The sequence below is a fragment of the Podarcis gaigeae genome (assembly GCF_964106915.1).
Source record: "Podarcis gaigeae genome assembly, chromosome: 3".
In the NCBI taxonomy this organism is placed as follows: Eukaryota; Metazoa; Chordata; class Lepidosauria; order Squamata; family Lacertidae; genus Podarcis; species Podarcis gaigeae.
In genome coordinates this window covers 63,491,750-63,514,535 of record NC_139680.1, presented here as the reverse complement: position 1 = coordinate 63,514,535, position 22,786 = coordinate 63,491,750, and the positions used below count along the sequence as shown (strand labels likewise).

The 22,786-nt window shown below is 40.8% G+C and overlaps 1 protein-coding gene across 4 annotated transcripts in view; it reads right to left on the bottom strand.

The window, feature by feature from the left end:
• UTRN (utrophin) overlaps positions 1-22,786 on the bottom strand; it is a gene marked incomplete at its 3' end in the record, with an annotated part of 327,056 nt that overhangs the window by 72,533 nt on the left and 231,737 nt on the right. For all 4 annotated transcript variants that reach the window (XM_083731575.1, XM_083731576.1, XM_083731577.1 and 1 more), the window contains 4 exons: positions 11,477-11,606; positions 4,308-4,576; positions 2,186-2,332; positions 348-426 (listed from right to left, as the gene is read on the bottom strand). In XM_083731575.1, coding sequence (XP_083587701.1) covers positions 348-426; positions 2,186-2,332; positions 4,308-4,576; positions 11,477-11,606 — 625 coding nt within the window. The remainder of the gene's footprint in view (positions 1-347; positions 427-2,185; positions 2,333-4,307; positions 4,577-11,476; positions 11,607-22,786) is intronic.

Sequence of the window (22,786 nt, the reverse complement as noted above, 5' to 3'; positions counted from 1 at the left end):
TGTCAAGTTATTAGAAATGCTGGATTCCAGATGCTGTAGATAGGTTTAATTGCTGGAAAATGATGAAAGCTACTTCCTCCACCCCTTCCAAATATCTAAATTTGTGTGTAAACTTGCATTGTACCTATCTAGGAATCCAATCCTGCTTAGACACTACTTTCCGAACTTCGTATGAATAGCAGCCTTGAGGTCATATACACAAATGACTTCACTGTTCAGGTGAAAATAAAAGATCTTTGAACTGCCAAGTACCACATTTATCTACTCCTGGAATGTCCCTCAATCTCCTTTTACATCCTCCAGTATTATGAACACACTATCAAGCAGCTTCTTTTACTAACACTTACTGGACAGAAAATTTTGAGATGTGGGTCCACAGTTCCAGTGTGCTTCCTGTAGCAGTTTAAGGCGATCCTCTACAGATATCTGCATGTACAAACATATACAAGGAAAACCATTAATTTCAAGTGATCATACATTCTTAAGAGCCATTCTAACAGCCAGCATTGCAAACAATGGTTTACAAACAGTTTTAGCAAATAGACTTTAGATGTACTGCAGATGTGTTTACTCTGCCCATTTGCATCTGTTCTCTTGTTTTTAATGTTTAAATACAAATGAATAATGATCTTTCTGTAAGCAATGCAAATCAATAAATAAGATTTTCACAGTGACTAATACTGTCTCCACTGAAATTTTTTGCTTCTCTCTCCTCTTCTCTTGTCTAAATATCTGTAGTCAGCAGGCCTAATTTTGATTCTATTGATCTTACAGCTGCCTTTACAAGGAACCACTTTGGAGCATGCTGTTTTGCCGGTTGACAGGATGGGCAGATATCCTCCTGGTTTACTAATTAAACTGCACTTGCACATCCAGCAGGAGTCTGACTGCTTAGTCAAATCTCCGTAAGGCATAAAAAGCATTCCAAACACAAATTACATTGCAAGAAACAGAGATGCATCAGAAATGTTAATAATTTCATCTCACAGGACACACTGTTTCTCAGCAGACTACATCTAAACTCAGCAGGTCGCAGATGTCAAAGATAGGGGGGCATTTTTCTCCACTTTCAAACATTTCACACTTCCAACTTTTTCTTCTTCTCATGTTGAAATAGGGTCTCGATGCAGAAAAGGAAGCAAATAGAAATACACAAAACTCTTGGTACAAGTTTGAATGGAGTACAGAAGACTAATTTTCTTTTAATATGAAATTCCCACTAGATGTTCTTCCACAACAGTTTCAGACAATTAAGGCAATAGGAATTTATTGGAAGCTTTTTGGTTTTCTGGAACATTCAAAAGGAGAAAAAAACAACAACACTTCTTTACTAGGCTAGATAGAACACATTGCACACTGCCTCATATGTTCCTAGGTCTCCAGGGTAGCATGGGAATGGTGACATCATTGCCCTCTGGGAGATATATGAGCATGTGAAATATGTTTAGCATGATCTGTAAATGTCCTCAGGTTGTACTATACCCACCTTATGCTGCTTCCAGAATATGCCTAGAACCTGCCCCAAATTTGAGGTCCATTTTCCCCGACTGCTTCACTACAAGTTCTGTAGCTATAAAATACCAACTTTAGTATGCCACACCCTTCTTTTCCTCCCCTGCTGCTGAACCTGGAGAATGGCAGCCTGTTGAGGAACTGAAGGGTAGAGCCAGTTAGCTCTGCCCATGAAGAGCAACCGTAAGAACGATAGCTGTTTCTAAGGGGAAGCCTATTGTTTGGGCAAAGGGTTGTGGTGACAGCTACATTTGTGGTGAGACCACAAATGCAACTCACAAATGTATAAAGTGAAATTGATGGGAACCGACGTTTGTCCAGACAGCTTTCCGGGTCATGTGGCCAGCAGGACTAAACTGATTCTGGTACAACGGAAGAATTACTTATATACACACAAACTTTCAAAAGTTGTTAATAGCCATGATTAATGGATATACAAGCCCAAAATATGTACACGTGTCTTTGGATATTAATTCCATCCCCTCCCTGCACTGAACTGCTGATATCAGCAGAAATGAGAAGCTACCACTCATGAGAGAAAAGAAGAGACTCTTTCATTGCAATTTGTTACTAAAGCAGTCAAGATTAATGATAAATTGTACTGCAATAGAGAATAAGAATAATAAAGGGACACCCTCTCACTCTTAATCCATTGAAGAGAAGAACAGAATACCTGTAAAAGTTTCCAGCGCATATTGAGATCATCCAGCTGTCGCGATATCTTTAAGGATGGATGAAGGTCAAGCGGAGAGAATTGACTGGATAAATCATTAACTGCTTTAACTTTCAAGTTGATTGGTGCAATTTCTTCTCTAAAGGCCTAGAACAGGAAACATGTATGTACTCTCAACAAAACATGTTTAAAGACCAGAGTCAGACAGCACATGAAGCACCCTCAAGCACTTACTATTTATTCAAATTCAGCAATAAGCATCAGATTTCACTGCATTTCAGTTCATATGGGGCCCTTGCTGGCTTGGTGAACTGCACATTACCTCAGTAAATCATGAAAATTAAGCAATATGCTCATCAGCCTTTAATATTTCCAACTAATCAGCAAAAGTTTCTGACTTCTCACTGCTACTAGTCAGTCAATTATATCATTCATTTTTGTTGGGTTTGCTAACAGGCTGGCATAATGAAAACACAATAAGCTTCTCCTTACCTTCCTTTATACAAATGCAATTAAGAAGAAATTAATTACCTCTTAAAGGCAGAAAGTGGTATTCACAAAACAAAGCTTTTGCAAACTGTTTGGTTTCTATTAAAATGGGAATGGGGAAAGGGTGGGCATATTATGCTTAAAACAACAGAACAGAAAATATAAATCAAGTTTAATTATGTTCTGTCGGGATATAAATAAAGTTCCAGTGAATTTTGCTTAATCATTATTTGAAAGAAACAAGAAGAGGGTGTTGTGTGTGTGATGCTAGGATACGTAGTGCGATTTATCTTTTTTTTTAGATCATCCATGAATTGACAGACAATAAGCCTCTAAGTCCAGTACTAAAATACCCACTGACTTCAGAACCATTTCCTTAGATTTTGTGCCTTAGGCTTTTTATAGCCTAGGATTTGTAGAGTTGCTGCAGTATGATTTATGAACACCTAAGCTTGCATCGTGGAACATATTGGGAGTTCAAAAAACATTAACAGGAGCAGATTTATTTTGTTTCATGGCAGGCTAGCCATAAGGATTTTCCAGTTTGGGAAAATTATTACTGCACTTTTATACCACATTTTCCCTTCAAAATGAGAGTTTAAAAATATAAACATGTAGGATTTTTGCTCTTCATAAGTTATTTGTGCCTCCCTCTGATCATGTTAACCTTCCCAGCCACCCAATCTATACCATCTTCCAACCACAGTGCTGCTACTTCACTAAAATGAAGTGAAATAAAATGTGTTGGGGGTGTACTTCTGTAGCCATCTTTGTAACTGGATGTTCAAGTGGCCTCAGTGGTTAGGAGTGCCTATTTTTACTATGGCTAATTCACCAGGTACGATCATTCCTGAATTGAGGTAGCCTTCCTAGACTGATCTACAACCTGATAACCTTATGTCTGGATTACTACAATGCACTCTGCTTTGTACCTTTGAACCTTGAAAATGGTTCGCTAGTTGCAACAGCTGCATAATGTTTGATTCCCCATGATCTGCACTCACTGTCTCTTTGCTTCCAAGCCCAATTCAAGGTCCTGTCATTGACTTTTAAAGCCGTAAATCCTCAAGGCCAAAATACTTGGTAGGGTTCAGTGTGCCAGTCTGACCCCTGAGATCACTGGAGGGACCTTTTGAGATTCGTGGTGCTGGGAGTAGTGGCCCAAGGAGTAGTGACCTGGTTGAGGGTCTTCTTGGTTGTGGCCCTCAACTCCAATTTTATCAGCCACAGAATACATGCTTTTTTGTTCTAGTCTTTGGGACTTTCTGGATTTGTTGCCAATTAGGCTCAGGAAAATTTGATTAGTAGAACAATCTATGGAATTGTTTACTTGCTGTTGTTTTTAGGTTCAAGATGATTTCATGGTTTTATTTTGCTTTGTGATTTGAAAATGTGATTTATGAACTTCTCTAGGATTTTTGAATTTAGAACATTATATAACTGGAGTCAATAAGCAAATAAAGCATGTGTTCCCTGATAAAGTACATGAAAGAGATATTTGTACATATTTTGCTATCTTGGAACATTAATTCAGAGCATAGCAATGGCTGGATGCATTGTTAGAGACTAAATTTCATTCACACATAGGCATTTGTTCAAAATGCATTATACTGAAAAATACATTTGTGCTTACTGTTGTTTTATCAATGTGATCCTGTAATGAATCCATCAGTATATCTCCAACGGGTTTCCAACCATTTAGCACATTTTCTGCCTCTCTCAGGTCAGCATCTAGGTCATCCATAGAACACTGCAAGTCCTTCAGTTTCTCCAGTGCTTTGTCCACTTGCTTCTGCCAACTGCTGGCACAGGTATTTAGGCTTTCCCACTTCTCTTTCACTTCTGCAGACTGCTTACGCATAGCTTTGGCAATCTTCTGTGCTTTCTCTTCGGGGGTCAGCTCTGTAACAGAAGGCATTTCAAAGAATCAGATTGACACGGAATTGAAAGGATTTGCTGTTCTACACAAATGCACAGTATGCTTTTAACAAGGTGCCGATTAATGCTGATTATTACGCTTTGGTTTGCCACTCGCATCCTCTGTTCTGTGAGACCCAGTGTGTTTGCAGGTGGTCCTCAAGACAAGATCCAATTAAGTAGTAAAAATGTGCCGTATGTCTCTGAATTTCAGGCTTCCCACAGCATCAGATTGGCCACTGTAAGAACAGGATGCTGGAATAGATGGGTCACTGGCCTAATCCAGAAGACTCTTCTTATGTAAGGTATTTTTTAGAAACAAGCAATGTTCAAATGCCAGACAAATACAGAATCAAAACTCAACTACATTTGCAGTCCAGGGAAGCTGAACAGGTAACAAGAGAAAAGCAAGTATATGGGGACCTAAGAGTTGTGTGTAATGTCTTGTGACAGTGTTAATATAATACTTAATGAAGTACAGTAAGTTGCTTATATGTCACCAGTAAGAAAAGAATGGCTTTAATGATGCAGGCAGATCCCTCCAACAGGACATACCATCTGTGATATTAACACAGCCCAGTAATTTACAAAAATACCCACATGTGATTGCAACTAAACACCAGAAAACTATAGCTGAGGCAGTACACCCCTAAATTCCACCTGCTAGAAAGCAACCATGTTTGTTTGTGGCTTCCCAGAAGTATCTGATTGGCCACTGTTGGTAACATGATGCTGGACTAGAGAGGCCTTCATTGGTCTCATCTAGCAGGGTATTTTCTATGTTGTTGTTGTAAATATTAATGTCTTCTTGTTTATCAACATATTAAACTGTTGCTTTGGATGTCGGTTGAGGACATGGGGCTGGGGGAACAGTCTGAAAGGAAGACCCAAACAAGAATCACAAGCGGCAGTGTGGAAAAGGAAGACTGGCACCAGATGTGGAACCAGAAATTAAGTTTCTTATCCACTGTTAGTTTCCACTGCACGTTAATTAAAAACAAGATTCTACAGATTGTTAGGGCACTTGAAGGGCAACTTTAATTCAGAGTTGCTGTGTAATGGCAAGTGCACTTTCATATTGTATAAATTCAGGTCCCGAATGTATTACATTCATGCCTTCCTTTTCATTTTAGAAGAGAGCCTTAGAATTGCTTGTAAACTTGATTTTTAAAAAGACATTTACTGCAGAGCTGAAGGCTGACAAATGTACTTTTATGAGCTATAAAGATGCATGCAATCTATTCACTCAAGATATGACTGTATCTTACACATAAATATGCTTGGCATTCTGCTATACCAACATGTTTTAATGAGCAACCTACCAATTCCAGGAAAGCTGAAGCCACATTCATAGTTACATTGACTGCACAAAGTAAAAGTACTAATGAGAAGTTTGTTAGTAGTGACAGCTTTCTTTGCAGCAGCTTTTTGTCAGCCTGCCATGTAAGAAGCTGGTGTGATAACACACAACACCTTTGGCAAAAACCACTGCACGCTGATTGCTGCCAGTTTCTACTTATTTATCTAATGCATTTATTTACTGTAGTTTATCCTGCTTTTCAGACAATAATTGCCTTTCCAGTCACATCAGTTAAACAATAAAAATGAGAGACGGGCCCTTCCATCAGGCTTAGAAATTAAAAAGGCATGACACAAGGAGGGAAGAGGTATGAAGTTTGGCTTCAAAGTATTATACTACCTCTACTTCAGCAGATACTCAGGGAGTATGAAAAGCTCCCTGAATTATTCTACTAGCTTAAAGGAAAGGAAAAACAAGTTACCTTTCTGCTCCAGTTGCAACAACATTATTTAAAGTTAACATAGTTATCAAAGGTTTATTAAGCCTCTGGTCAACATGAGTTACAGTGGGGCTTCCAAAATGGCAAGTCTAGTTTTAGGGAAAGTACTTTTAATGGCAGCCATTTAAAAAAGAAAAAGAATGCCTGAGAGAAAGGGGGGGGGGGTTAGACAACAGGCAAGCATGGATACAGTTTCAAGGTTGGGCTTAACAAGTTTGGTTTGTCTATAGCAGACCTCACTAGATAGACACCCTAAAATAAACATTGTTACATAAACTAGGCTACTCTGTGCTGACTCAGCTGCTTTACACACTTTCCCACAAACATGTGGCATTAAAATCCTTGTCCCTTTTACCTGCGCTGACTTGTGCGTAATGGCCATGGCAGAAGGTATCAGACATAGCTGCAATGCTAAGCCAAGCCCTAGCAAAATGTGAATGTGGGTGTGTAACAGTAAAAAAATGGAGTCACTTTGCTTGTCCCCTTGTTCTCCTGCTGCCATGCAGGAGTGTTGCATCCAAACCATGACTACTGGGTTTGTCTTGCTCCAAGCAAACCATAAGTGGTAAGCCAATAGCAACTCTTAATTGTTACTCTAGTTGTATAATACTTTGGCTTTATTTCCTTTGAAGGCAGTAAAGTTATTTCCACGCTAACTTTTCTACAGAAAATGAAATGTCACAAGTAAATAGGACTTGCATTCTCTGTGTTTTTTCTTAACCAATTCATCAGACCAAAAAATATTTACCTGGGCATGTTCAGAGTATCATACAGAGTTTAAGGGGGACTGTTAAAATCATAATTGGCTGGAACCGTTTGTGTGCCTTTGCCATCACCACAATAAACTTTGCCTTTGCAGATCACATGCGCAGTATCAACACCTGGCTAATGATGGCTTCCACCTCTGTTCTTTAAGCCTGCAATATGTAGCCATGTCATTCTGCCTAATAAATAAAGTGCATTTGTGTAAATCACTTGCAACAAGTATTTCTTTTATGATACAACTATGATTTATTGCACTTTTTGCCTTTGCAATTAAAAGGCAGAACAGATGGCGAATGCTTAATTTAGAATGACAGATCTATCAAAGTAACATTTGCAACTGCATAATTACTTGATATTACCAAGGGATCTCACCAGTATTCACCAGTTTGCTTCTAAAATCTCTCTCTTTTTCACTTCATTAAAGTTTTTGGTTTGTTCAAAGCTCTCGCCAAATCAAGCTTTGGACTTCTGTGGCATCCTGCCATTATTAGGTAAAACAAAAAGGTGACAGGATATATGTTTTCAAAGTCACCTCCATGTAGCAAGAAAGATATATGCATTATAAGACCATGCCAGCTAGGCATTGAATATGTGCAGATACCCCAAGATACCTAGAAATATGCCTACATGTCTGGATGTAAAAAAAAAAAAAAAAGCGGTGAGAGGGGGTGGGACTAGTGATCAGACTCCAAGGATTAGGGAGGTCAATGAATGTGCCTGGTCTATGACATCCCTTCTGAACTGAAAACCTTGTACTTTATAATGAACCAGTAGTTCTGAAGGAGTCAATGCTAATAGTTCATGAGTATGAGACTCTATTAGGGACACGGGTGGCACTGTGGGTTAAACCACAGAACCTAGGACTTGCCGATCAGAAGGTCGGCGGTTCAAATCTCCACTCCTGTTGCTTGGTCCCTGCTCCTAACAACCTAGCAGTTTGAAAGCACGTCAAAGTGCAAGGTACCGCTCCGGCGGGAAGGTAAACGGCGTTTCCGTGCACTGCTCTGGTTCTCCAGAAGCAGCTTAGTCATGCTGGCCACATGACCTGGAAGCTGTCTGCAGACAAACACCGGCTCCCTCAGCCAATAAAGCAAGATGAGCGCCACAACCCCAGAGTCGGCCACAACTGGACCTAATGGTCAGGGGTCCCTTTACCTATGAGACTCTATTAGTAACTACACTTCATCTACATGTAAAATTAATTCCAGTATTTGCCATGTTCTTTTGCACAACCGTTTACAGGACAGCTCCACTGCCAGAATTTCTGGCTAGAACATCTCTGGGTACAACTCACTGTTTGCAGTCCTTTCCCTTCTTACTTTATACTGGTGATTCTGGAATAGTCTGACAAGCTTTGGGTCAAGTAAGAGGAACCTATATTGTGGACCATAGCCCTGCCAGTAGTGCCCCAGTTTCCATGACAGAAAGGGGGAGCACTGGCACTGTGTTAGAATGATAGCACAGAAATGATCCAAACTGCTGTGGTTCCTATACCACCCAAGAGCCAAATGTTCACCCAAAGGCTATCAATAGTTGGCCTAGGGATAAAAGAATGGCTGAGCCGCTACTTCTTCAACCATCCCTTCCTCCTGGATTCAAATATGCATGGTAGATCTGGCTCTAGTTTTCCCAGCCTCTTGCAGTGGGATCAACCACTAGCATCACTGCACAGCTCACATTTATCTAAGGGCCAAACATGGCCAAACATGGCCAACAGCATGACTTGAGCATGTCTAATGTTTACTCTCTCTAATTAATGGGAAGTTGGAAATCGGGATCAGAAATATGGCACACATGGACCAAGGGGTCATCGTCTCCCAATAAAGACTGTCCCAGAAGAGAATGTTGCACTGGCATCAAAGGGATTTCCCCTCCCAAATCCAAAACAAAGGAAATGGGAAATGCCCAAGGGTAGGATGGGGGGGGTGTGTTATGTGGTTTCTTAATGATGTGCACAACTGAAAGCTCTGAAGCTTTCGGAATTGGTGCTTGTATCATTTGTTTGGTGTGTTTTTTTATAAATATGATTAAGTTGAAAGAAGCCAGGTGTTAATTAGCTACTAAAAACCCAGCTAGTCTTTAAATGAGGCAATTTACCACAGCAGTGCTCGCCAGCCTAATATACTCAACTACTGAATGAATATTACTGATTACCATCTTCTCATAATGCAGTGGTCTGAACAAATTTGAACTTGGAAAATATTTTTCATAATAATTCTCCCAATTTAGATCAGCTATATTATACATCTCATCAAAGCTATCTAATGTAGCATAGTATCCATCTGACTGTTCAAAACAGCTGGGGGACAGGATCCAGTAAAGGAGGCTGGCAAAGAACTAGCCTGGGGAAAATGTTCATTTGTTTTAATCAGCAAGCATTCATAATGGAAACCCGAAGTCAAAGAGGAAGAAACTAGGAAAGGCGAAGTTGTACACACAGTACAATTGCATAAAATTAAAATATATTTATGCAACAGATCGTTTCTTACAACACCAGTTGTTCCCAATTAATAGAGCAATAGAAAATCAGGGCAGGAAAAGCCAACAAAGCTGTCTTGAAATAAGATTATTTTTTTACGTTCTGGCAAATAAATCTCTTGTAAGTGTGTTTAGGATTGCAGACTTCATGAACTAAAAGCAGTGTACCATAGTATGCATTTTGTTCCTGTTAATGTGCTCTAAAAACAGACCAAATTTATTATGTATTTTGAAAGTATAATATGCAATGTGAGCGAGTACAGTGGTGCCTCGCAAGACGAAATTAATTCGTTCCGCAAGTTTTTTCGTCTTGCGAGTTTTTCGTCTTGCGAAGCACGGTTTCCCATAGGAATGCATTGAAAATCAATCAATGCGTTCCTAAGGAAACCGCCTTCAGTCCAGGTCCGGGGACAGTCTGTCCCCCGACCTCTTCTGAAGGCTGGGGGGGAACAAGGGCTTTTCTTCCCACCCCCAGCATTTTAAAAAACCCCGGGACAGCAGAGGACTTCTCCGCTGTCCCGGGGTTTTTTAAAATGCTGGTGGGCGGCAGCGAAAGTCTTTGCCCCCCCCCCCCCGCCGCCTGCCTTCAAAAGCCATCCGGGAAAGCGGAGAAAGCGCTGTGTTTTTCCGCTCTCCCGGGAAGGCAGGCAGGGGGGAGCAAAGACTTTTGCCCCCCGCCGGCCTTCAGAAGAGGTCCAGGACCTCTTCTGAAGGCCGGCGGGGGGTGAAAGTCTTTGCTCCCCCCCGCCGCCTGCCTTCAAAAGCCGTCCGGGAAAGCGGAGAAAGCACTGCGTTTTTCCGCTCTCCCGGGAAGGCAGGCAGGGGGGAGCAAAGACTTTTTCCCCCCGCCGGCCTTCAGAAGAGGTCCAGGACCTCTTCTGAAGGCCGGCGGGGGGCGAAAGTCTTTGCTCCCCCCCCCGCCGCCTGCCTTCAAAAGCCGTCCGGGATAGCGGGAAGCGCTTCCCTGCTATCCCGGACCGCTTTTAAAATGCTGGCGGTGGGGAGCAAAGCCTTTCGGCTCCCGCCGGCCTTCCTGGACCTCTTCTGAAGGCCGGAGGGGGGGGGAAAGGCTTTGCTCCCCACCGCCAGCATTTAAAAGAGGTCCCCGGAGATTTCCCTATGGGCTTTCTTCTTGCGAAGCAAGCCCATAGGGAAATTCGTCTTGCGAAGCGCCTCAAAAAACGGAAAACCCTTTCGTCTAGCGGGTTTTTCGTCTTGCGAGGCATTCATCTTGCGGGGCACCACTGTATCTGAAACAGCACTCTGGTTCTGTGTTTGATATGCATAGTTGTACTGCTATAAAACAAGGATGGGAATCTGGATAGATAGCAACTCCCATCATCCTTGACCACTGGCTGAAGCTGATGGGAATTGTGTCTCAGACATCTGAAGGGCCACATCCCCCCATCCCTGATATGCACAGAACATATACGTAAGGCTAGTAAAACTTAAAACAGAAAACAGTGCTCAAGGTAACATAATCATACCTGATCCGGAGCCTTCTGGGCAAAACATTTTGCAACTGTCATGACAATCAGAAAATTGTTTCTTATATATCATGTTTCTACAGCGGTGTTATACCAAACTGCAATAAACCAGTAACAGCAATATACACAGTAACAGACAGTATCACTTGTAAAACTGCCCAATCTCTTGTCTTTGACAATTCACCAGCTATAGTAATGTTCTCCAACTGTCAGGATTGATTGATTTATTTTATTTAAATGATACTATTGTGGCGTTCCCTAGACCACACACAATTCATTTAAAGTTCTTTGGAGAACAATGAATATTCACCAGGGGAATCACATATTCAACAAAGAAGCTGGGTTTAAAAACTGACCTGACTTTGAGTGTACATTTTTTCTTGGTTCTTCGGGGCCTTCGATTGGTTGATCAGCGAGGAACACTCGTGCTTGGTCTACAGCATTCAAAATGGCTTGCTCTTTATCCTTCAACTCACGCCTTAGTGCCTTTCCAAAAGAAAAACAGTGGAGTCAATTTTGATCTAAGGCTGCAGTCAATGTACAGTACTGTAACTCTCCATTTTCATCTCTTTGACCTAACTTGGAGCTATGGTTAGAGGTTTTATTACAATCAAGCGGTATATAAATAATTAAAATAAATGGTTTGTTGCATTTATAATCTCTGGAAAATAACATTTATCCACCATGGATCCAGTCTTGTCATCATTTATCATCATTGGGCAGGGGCGGGGGAGAGGCTGCTTTTCAATGCACCTGCAGAGTTCTGCTTAATTAGAAAGCTCTGATCCCCAAACCTTGCCTTTTGTTTCATGGTTGGGGGAGGGGGAAATGTGATTTTCATTTTCCCCCTCCTCCTCCTCTTTTTTTTTGGGGGGGGTGTGTGTGTTCCTTTTCAATGTGCCCTCTACAGTTTTCTGTATTCAGAAGTCACAAATGGAAAGCACTGTCAGTATTTCAGATATGCGAGCAGTGAGCATTTATTAATGTGCATTCATTAATACACAAGGTTTGAGGCAGGACTGTAAACAGACAGGTCAGAAAGAAATGAAAATGCAGGCAATGATTCTGTAATTAAGTTATAACACTACTGTGTTAGCAACAGCTGTTTTGAAAATTAACATAGTTAATTAGGTAATTATCACTGTGTTGTGTTTTTCTTAATTTCATGTCTGATAGGAAGAGCAATTCAACAGTGGAGCAGATTCTGAGAGGTGGTGGACTCTCCTTTCTTGGAGGCTTCTAAGCAGAGGTTTTATGGTTATCTGTCATGTATGATCTTCTGCTTCTTTGGCGATCACTTGTTGCCAAATAAGATTGTCTCCCATGAACATGGTCTTAACACTGAGTCCGTAAGTGACTGTGGAGGCCAATTCTAGATCCACACGTCCTTCCACAGTGGGGACACAGGTTTTTGGGTGGGAACTGATCAAAGTAAGGGTTTTCTAAACGTGCCTTCCTCTTAGCATGTTTTGTCCTGAGTTCGAGCGTCTTCAAAGTCCATGACACCTTTGGTAAAGGATGTTCTTCAATTGGGGTGCTTGCAGGCCAGTGTTCCCCAATTGTCAGTGTTTATACTACTTTTTTTTTTTAGATTTGCCTTGAGAGAATCTTTAAACCTCTTTCATTGTCCACCAGTATTTTGCTTTCCATTCTTGAGTTGGGAATAGAGTACAGTGGTGCCCCGCAAGACGAACGCCTCGCAAGACGGAAAACCCGCTAGACGAATGGGTTTTCCGTTTTGGAGGCGCTTCGCAAAACGAATTTCCCTATGGGCTTGCTTCGCAAGACGAAAATGTCTTGCGAGTTCCTGTTGGTTTTTTCCCCTTCCCCCCCCCTTTTCCTAAACCCTAAGCCGCTTATCAGCTGATCCGCTGATAAGCCGCTTATCAGCTGATCCGCTAAAAGCCGCTAAACCGCTAATAGCGCTAATCCACTAAGCTGTCAATGGGCTTGCTTCGCAAGACGAAAAAACCGCTATACGAAGACCCTCACGGAACGGATTAATTTCATCTTGCGAGGCACCACTGTAGTTGGTTTGGAAGACAATAATCAGGCATCCGAACAACATGACCAGTCCAACGGAGTTGATGTTGAAGAATCATTGCTTCAACACTGGTGATCTTTGCTTCTTCCAGTACACTGGCATTAGTCTTCCCAAGTGATATGTATAATTTTTGGAGCTGCCTACCTGGGCCAACAAGGGCCAACATTGATGCCACAATCCAGCATTGCCTGAGCTCTGCGAATGCAACTTTATCCTGATTGAAATGCAGAGTGTTTGAGGACCGGGACATTCACAGGGAAACCAAAATGCTTGTTTACAAAGCTTTTGTACTACCAACCTTACTATATGCTTGTGAAACATGGACCATTAATAAACACCATCTCCTCAAAAGATTCCATCAATGTATGATCTACCTTGCAAGGGATTGGGCTAGATGACCTTCATGGTGCCTTCCACCTCCATAATTCTAGGATTCTATGATTTCCCTATGACTTAACTGCTTACAAGTCCTCCCCACAAGGCTGTGTGTATATAACGCAGGATAACACTGCATGCAACTGATAAAACCAAAACTTTGGTCTGATAAAGACCAAAGTCCACAAAAGCATTCATTAGTCTTTACAATACCACAAGACTCACAGTACCTTGCTCCTTTTACTAAACTGGAGTAAGTTGAAAAGTATGCAGTGCAGCAATTACTAGAATGCAGTAATATTCCACACAGAAAAATACATCTTTAATATGTATGAAAATACATCTGATTTAAGCATCCTCTAACATGCCACTTTTATCATATTCAGAAGACAGTACTTGAATGAAAATCAAGACTTTAAAGGAAGATAAAAATAGGGCACAAAAATTGAAGAGCATGAAGAGGGTTGTAATAGTAATTTTTTATTATTTCATTAAAAATTTGATAACGCGCTTCAGAAGTACATCTTATTTTCCATAAGGGCAAATTGTAAGAGATAGAACTTTATGAGCAGGGACCTATCACATATTTATTTAAAAGTTATATATGAATATGTATGTGCAGCATGGCCTCAAGCCCTCCTTAGTAGCTTGCCATGTCCTTTGATCTCCGGTTCAATGTTGCCAGGGCCAAGTAAATCCCTGTGGGGAACTGTCCCCAGATCTAGACTGGGGGATGAATTCTCCTGCTCAGTTTAGGCAAGGATGTATTTTGGGTTTCCTCAATTACTCATTTTTCCAATCTTTAATTCAGTTTCCCATATTTCTGCATTAGCTTAGGTTTTTTTCAAGTCCTCATGAACACCTCAATGTTTAATCACAGACTTCTAATACACACATTTTTGTATGCAATCTTGCCTGATATATACATTTTTGCAAGCAATTTCCTTAATGTAATGCATTTTTAATGCTTTTTTTTACTAATGTGGGCATTATAATGCACATTTGCCCCAAATATCTGCAGTTCTGACACATCTCTAGGATGGACAACTGCATCACAACATTTGGAGAAGTGAGGTTTTTGAAAGAAAACTAACTGTTTCAGTTCCCTCTATTGTTTCATGAGGTGCAAATTAGGCAAGTTTACATAAAACAGGTCTCAATTTCTTCCCATCCCTAGCTCAGTGTCCGTTAGGGCAGCTGCTGGACTGGATGTAATAAGCAGAAAATTCAGCCCTCTTCATCATACAGCATTTTTCTTCTCATTGGGTAAACAGCAACCCCGGTTCTAGCACAGTAGCTCTCCATTGCCACATGACTTACTGCTTCCTGGAAGCAGTTTGCAACATGGAACAGAGGCCTATTTAAACTAAAATCTGAAATCCCACTAGGAATGCCTATTGTTGAACAGTCAAATCCTAACATTTGACATTGTATTCCATTGCTCTTTTTTCTTCTAAATGTCAGAAAATGTCTGGTGAACAGTAGTATCTATTCTGTTGAATAAAAGGCATTCTTACCAGTTAGAAACACTTTGTTTTGTGAAATAAATGCATGCAATTATTTTACTTTATTTCTTTGGCCTGTGAGCTGTGGTACAAACTAAAATCAGGGAACAGAACTATAAACATTTATCCACAATTATCTGCTATCTACTTTGGTCTGTTCTGTTCTCTCCCTAAACTGAAACTGAGAAAGACATCACTTGCTTATTTTAACTGGAAAGATCATTAATGACACAGAGGTTCCCCATTCCTTCACTATACCAAGAAAACCCATGAAGGTGTTGCCTTCTCTCTGGAATATGTTGGTGGAAATGTGGAATATATTTCCCCCAAAGCTATTATTTCCTCAAAATGAGCTCCAACAAAATTCACTTTAGGACCAGGCTTGCATAATCTTTATGATGAACGCCTGTAGTATAGAATTTTTACCTTTTAAGTCAGAAATCACATTGCAACTACTCCCCCCCCCCGAAAAAAATACATCCCCAAAGATGTATTGCACAGCACTATCAACCCAAAAAAATCACATGTATTTTAAAAGAACTATCTCATTTGTAGCTTTATCAAACAATTTACACAGGCTTATGCTGAACAGGTAAGTCTGCTAAAGTTTTTTGATAGAGGAAGGCGAGGCCATTTTCAATTAGAAAACATGAGGATTTCTTAAAAACAGAACACATCATCTAAATCACTTTTATTAGGCACCAGTGAAGTAAAGGCACTTTTTATTTGAGCCTGAATCTGTTGGGTCTTTTCACAGGTTTATGTCCCAATACCATCCACTGGTATTGAATTACCTTCTAATTATACTGAGACAGGTGTTGGAAAAATTTGTTTCTTTTATAGTTATGGGTGGAAATGGAAAGCTCTTGAGGTTGAAGCGACTGAGGAAAAACAGTTTTTATATGGCTTACAAGCAATCAAGAGACTTTGTTTTAATACAGATTCTGTGTTGTAACAAAAGAAACTTTATCTGGTAATACCAAGGCATTATATCAACTTGTGAACAGGAATGTGCCCTTTTTCTGGGGCAGATCATAAAATCACCTTGCAACTCTCCACAGGTCCTGCAAGACTGAGCTGTTCCACCTGGCCTTCGGCTTAGACTCACTCTGACCCCCTTGATATATAAATTTCCCCTTGGCTTTTTTGCTGGCCCATGGCTTGGGTGAATATCTGATGTTTCCTCCCTTTATGGTCTTGATTTATGGGCTACTACTAAAACGAGGCTGCATTTTAAGCTGTATTTTAAGCCGTATTTTAATTAACTGTTTGTTTGTTTGTTTGTTTGTTTTTCTATTACGTTTTATTGTAATTTATATTTGGTGTTAGCCGCCCTCAGCCCGGCCCTGGCCGGGGAGGGTGGGGTATAAATCAAATGTTGCTGTTATTATAAAACAAAGGTGAATTTCAGCAACTGATCCACTTCAAAATAGTCTCAAGTATGAGCTCATGTATGTTGTGAGGATAAAAGCTATGCACACAAATTTAAAACTTTGTCCCATGCATCCTCTGAGTGTTGCACTTCAAGCCCATTTTACTTTTTTCATAAAATGCTGATTTTAGTAAATACTAGTTGAGCTACAGAAGGCATCAGAAGCCTTTTGGGAGCAGTAGAAACTTTGAGAAAGTGCTGTGGGTACCAATCACAAAAAGGCTACCAGGTACGCATGGCACGACAAATAAATTATAGAGAGAATAAGGTCATTGCTGTTACCTCCTGGGCAATCTTATACTTCATGTAGGAAGTCAGCTATGGCCTGCTTGTCCAGATTGTGGAGATCACACAATACTGATTACACACACAAAAACCCTACAGTGCTGTTGCTGTTTAGTAACAGGAAGTATTGACCAGTACCAGAGAAAACATACAAGATAACCACATCATGCTCACTTCCTCTTTTGCACAATGAGACCAAAGACACATGCATCTCTCTCGCATACACTTTTACATTTCCACAGCCACACGCCCTCTTTCTCTGCCCAAATGTATCTGTCCTCTCTCTCTTGCAAACCACCCATACAGACCACCCACCACTTTCTCTTGCGCTCTCTCTGTCTCTCTCACACACAAACATATCCCCTTCTCCTCTTACAGACTTCACATGCATAAGCTCTCTCCCCTCCCTCCCTCTCTCATACACCCAGTGCTTTTTTCTGGGGGGACACAGGGATACGTATACGCCTAACCATGTTGTGAATCTTTGTGCTTTTGTCCATTTGCTGTATTTATTTTTCCCAATTTGAACTATAAAATGGTGATTTTCTGGAGTCAAAACAAGAGTACAGTGGTACCTCGGGTTACATACGCTTCAGGTTACAGACTCCGCTAACCCAGAAATAGTACCTCAGGTTAAGAACTTTGCTTCAGGATGAGAACAGAAACTGTGCAGTGGCGGGGCAGCGGCAGCAGGAGGCCCCATTAGCTAAAGTGGTGCTTCAGGTTAAGAACGGACCTCCGGAACGAATTAAGTACTTAACCCGAGGTACCACTGTACCCCTAAACATTTTTTTCAGAAAGAGCACTGCATATACCACATAAGCATTTCTGCCACTCACCCTACTCAACTGCATCTATGTCAAACACACAAACACACACACACACAGAGAGAGAGAGAGAGAGAGAGAGAGAGAGAGAGAGAGAAGCCCCTACAGGTGAAGGAAGTCCCTGTCATCTTTCTTTAAAATCAGAAACAATAAAGAATTCAAAACAATTCAAAAAATGCACTAGGGTCACCTACCTAGTGCCTACAAGCAACCCCCAGGATACAGCTTTATGAATCAATGCATTGCAAGTAACAAAGGAATAGAGTCCTTTCCTAGTCAGAAGCTTATTTCCATTTTAAGAAAAGAAAAGACAACCCCTGTTGAGTATATTATAGGTTCACGGCAATGTCCTCAGAAGTGCTAGGAGATATCTTAATTCTTTAAAAAGAAGAAAAAAGAATGTGGAATATTTGTATTAGTGACTGAACACAAATCAGTTCTGAAGGAAGGGTTTTTTTAAAAAAAAATACATCTAGATAGTAAAATTAATGCACATTTATATTTGATTAAAAGGGTTAAGACTAAGTTCAACTCCTGAGAGAAAAATAACTTGATTAAAGCAGAGCTTTAACCAGTGCAACTTCACACAAATGTGACGGGATTCAACTAAGGCCAGGAATGCAGAAAAACATTGCTTAATTGAGAAAAGATTACAAAAGCCTGAAGAATAATTATTTTAATTAAAGTCTGCCAGTACCATTTTACATAACTATATGAATTTGTGGTTACAAATTTAGACTTTGGTTTCCCAGAGCAATTACTGGTTCAGCTCAAGGAAGGCTAAAAATATATACACCAAAGGTTATGGAATACACAAAAAATACGGGAAAGCAGTCTTATATACCATTCAGAGGTCTTTAGTTCTACTAAGTAGTAGATACATTTTATTAAATAAAAGAAGTAAATAAGAAACAGGCACTGGTGATAGCTATTTGTCCTTTTATGTTGTGAAACGCCCTGCGATCTACGGATGAAGGGTGGTATACAAATTTAATATAAATAAATTTTAAAAGAAACATTATTTCAGTGCTTTAAGAATACCCATAAGTAATACTGAATATTGTTTAAGAATACTTTTTTCCAGGGTGAGGGGGAACAAGGGCAAAATAGGGGTTGAACTGTTCTGCTTTCTCTTTGTCATTAATTAACATGCCAGCATCCTGACTGAGCAGATGGCCCGTCATTTCCTTCCTTCTCTTTCAAACATTCCTGAAAAACACATTTTTACAGCTCTGAGCATCCCTCACTAGTCTCAGCTAATTCTCAGCTTTGGCTTTCCTGTCAGTGTGCCTATAACTCTGGTCCACACGTCTATGTGCATTCTTGGGTAACCTGTCCACCCTTCCATTTCTTCTTTATTTTCAGCAAAGGACTAAGCATTTTCAGATGTCTCTCAGATTTATCTCTTGGAATTATTTTGGAGATTATCTTGGAGATTGCACTTTTAGCAATTCCTTCCTCGGGAACTTTCATCCATGTTGGGTTCTTTTTTTCTGTTAGTTTGGCCAGTGAATTTGGCATGGAGACTTAACGCTTGAAGTGCGCTGTAAAATTGTCACAGCAGGCAACCTAAGGCCTCCAAGCCAGTTGCATTCCAAACATATGAGTTATCCCACTTCATCTTAGTTATGCTTAACACTTAAACTTTTTCATGAATTCAGATAACTTGCAAACAGATCTCACAATATGCTCACCACAGAAAGTTGTAGCAAAATCTGTTTTGCGTATATATGCATAAAAACCAAAGTAAACTGTTGTCAACAGGATTCCTGAAATTGGCGTGTGGAGTAAAGGTACCCCTGCCCATACGGGCCAGTCTTGACAGACTCTAGGGTTGTGCGCTCATCTCACTCTAGAGGCCGGGAGCCAGCGCTGTCCGCAGACACTTCCAGGTCACGTGGCCAGCGTGACAAGCTGCATCTGGCGAGCCAGCGCAGCACACGGAATGCCATTTACCTTCCCGCTGGTAAGCAGTCCCTATTTATCTACTTGCACCCGGGGGTGCTTTCAAACTGCTAGGTTGGCAGGCGCTGGGACCGAAAGACGGGAGCGCACCCCGCCGCAGGGAATCGAACTGCCGACCATGCAATCGGCAAGTCCTAGGCGCTGAGGTTTTACCCGCGTCCCACTGCAACATAATAGGAAAACACAAAAGTTCATAACAGGAATAAACAAAATATAATACAGAGGATAAAACTGTCAGATTCCATCCCTGCAGTGGCGAAGCTGCAAGCTCCGCTACCGGGGGCAGAGAGCAGGCGGGGGCATGGCTGGTGCCCCCGGGGTGAGCAGCACGTGTCCGGGGGGGTGCCGCAATGGCACCCTACCAAAATAGTGGTGCGGAGAGTAGCCTGCTCCCTCCGCACCCCCGTTCCTCCGCCAGTGCACCTCTGTCCGTTCTGAACAGAACAGTATTGACAATTACAAGCAAGATGCTTTTTGCTTGATGTTTCAGTACACGACAGATTCTTTAGTGACCATGAAATCCCAGAAGGCTGGCGAGTGATGGATCTTGGGTGTTTTTATAGAAGGAAGAAGAAATCAACACTAAACACTGTGCTTTAAAATCCAGGACCCTTAACTTGTCTCCTGAGTAGTCCTTAGGAGGTTAAGGCTCTGTTAAGATTTATACACTCACAGTAGGCTCTACCATCTGTTGTTTAATCTCTTTGTCATTTTATTTCTGAGTCTTTATCAGACACTATCTTTTTAAAAGTAGCATCTAGTTTCTCTTACTAAAACCCTGAGAAAACCATTACTAATAAAAAATAGAAAAATGCATTGCAAATTTACATATAGTTAATTTGCAATATTTCTTTTAATTCTAGTTATTTTAGAAGTGGGTGGGATGTTTTTAATGTATTTATTTTTTCCCTTGGTTTTAATGTATCTATGTGGGTTGTTTGTTTGTTTGGTTGGTTGGTTGTAAATCATTTTGGGTTGCCAAAATTTGGATTGGGCAAGATAAACTGACTAACATATTTAACAAATGATCATCATCCCGATTCTGATATGCTGGTTGCATAAACCAGATACTCCTGTCTGCCACAGCCAACATGGTCAGGGATGATGGGAGTTGTATTTCAACAATCTGGAGGGAAGAGGCTCTGAATCATGGACACATATGAAAAGCCTTTCAGATTTTTCCCCTGGAACACTTCTAAGATAGTGAGGATGTCATTTCTCTAGAAGCTTATAGATTATCTTACATGTACCACACTGATTTTGGCAACCCAAAATGATTTACAATCAATCAATCAACCAACCAACCAACCAACCAACCAACCAACCAACCAAAAACCCCACATAGATACATTAAAATCAAGTGGTGGAAAAATACATTATAAACATCCCACCCACTTCTAAAAGGCCACTTATAGTTAAAGGCAATCCACTAACAGGTAGAAATGGCCCATTATTGTGTTGCTACCCTCCAGATCTCTCATGAAGGGGCCACACGAAGAAGGGCCTCAGATGATGATCACAGGTTGGTTCATATGGGGAGAGGCAGACCTTGAAGTACTGCAGCCCTGAGCCATTGAAGCTTTATCAGTCAAAAACCACACTTTGAATTGGGCCAGAAACTAAGTGGATCAATATGTGGAACTATTAATGCCCTCCTCCCCTTCCCTATTAGAAACAAAGTAAAGCTGTAATTTGTCTTCTAAAAACTATGAAATATTTTAAAGATTTGATTAAATCAAATTGAAAATGCCTCAACAATTGAAGGAAAGTATTTGGTACATACATGCTAAGAGAAAAAAAGTTATTCCTTAGCCCTTTCTTCAGAAACGTTCAACACAATATTTTAGCACAATTTCCAGTGGGATAGTTATGTTAGCCTGTTGCAGGAAAATCAACAGTCTTGTGGCACATTAAAGGCTAACACACTTACTGTGGCATAAACTTTCACTGACTAGAGACCAGATGAAGCATAATCCTCAGCTGCCAGGGTATATGATATACACATGAGTGCAAAGCAAGGGGGTGGAACCTGTGGCCCTCCAGATATTGTGGACTCCAGTTCCCATTAGCCAACATTGGCAATAGTCAGGGACAATAGGAGTTGTAATCCAGCACCATCTAGAGGGTCACAGGTTCCGCAGGAAGAAGAATATAGAAGTTGAGAATGAAATGGCATGGGAATGAAAAATTGCTGTCCGTGACAATTCAGTTAAGATCGTGAATGTATGTAAAATTACTGTGACCCTTCATAACACCAGTAATTGGTGATAACACAATCATTTAGCAGCAGTGAGTAAACTAACATTTGTAGTGGAAATAAATTTGAATAATTTGTAGATACGCAGGATATACCGTATTTTTCACTCTATAAGACGCACCTTTTCCCTCCTAAAAAGTAAGGGGAAATATGTATGCATCTTATGGAGTGAATGCAGGCTGCACAGCTATCACTGAAGCCAGAACAGCAGGAGGGATTGCTGCGCAATCTTGCTGTTCCAGCTTCAGCCAAAGCAACATGAAGCCTCTTCAGCGCAGCAGGAGGAATGATCCCTCTGCGCTGAAGCCAGAACAGGAAGAGGGATTGCCGCACGAAGCCTCTTCAACAACATTTGATTCAGAATATTTTTTTTCTTGTATTCCTCCTCTAAAAACTAAGCGCATCTTATGGTCGGGTGCGTCTTATAGAGCAAAAAATACGGTGATCACATAAAGCTTGTGGCATACAGCTTATACACAGACTCTGTCAAGAAGACCTAATCAATGTGTGGAGTTTAGGGGTGGGATTACAGTTCTCCCTCTTCACATAGAATGGTACTAGTCCTACTTAGAGCAGACCCATTAGAGCTAATGACAATGACTAACTAGGTTCATGAATTTTAATGGTCTACGTTGAGCAGGGTTTAGGTGAATACAGCCCCTATCAATCCTGTTGTGCCCAGTTTTTCGAACAAGGCTTCTCTACAGTAGATAAGCACAGAGAAAACGTGTGATATGTATAAATTAACCAATCTTGATTGTGTGAGATTTAAATATTTTGGCCTCCCCCCTTTTTTTTACTCTGACAGTATACTGATCTGCATATTGCAGAGTTGTACAAACAGAAAGAGATTGTCATGGGGCATCACAGAATACAGATCTCCCTTCCACCATTAGCACTGATTCTGCTACATGACAACACATTAACTGTTGCCTGCAATAGGAGCCTCCCACAGGAAAATCCAGACTGACTGCAT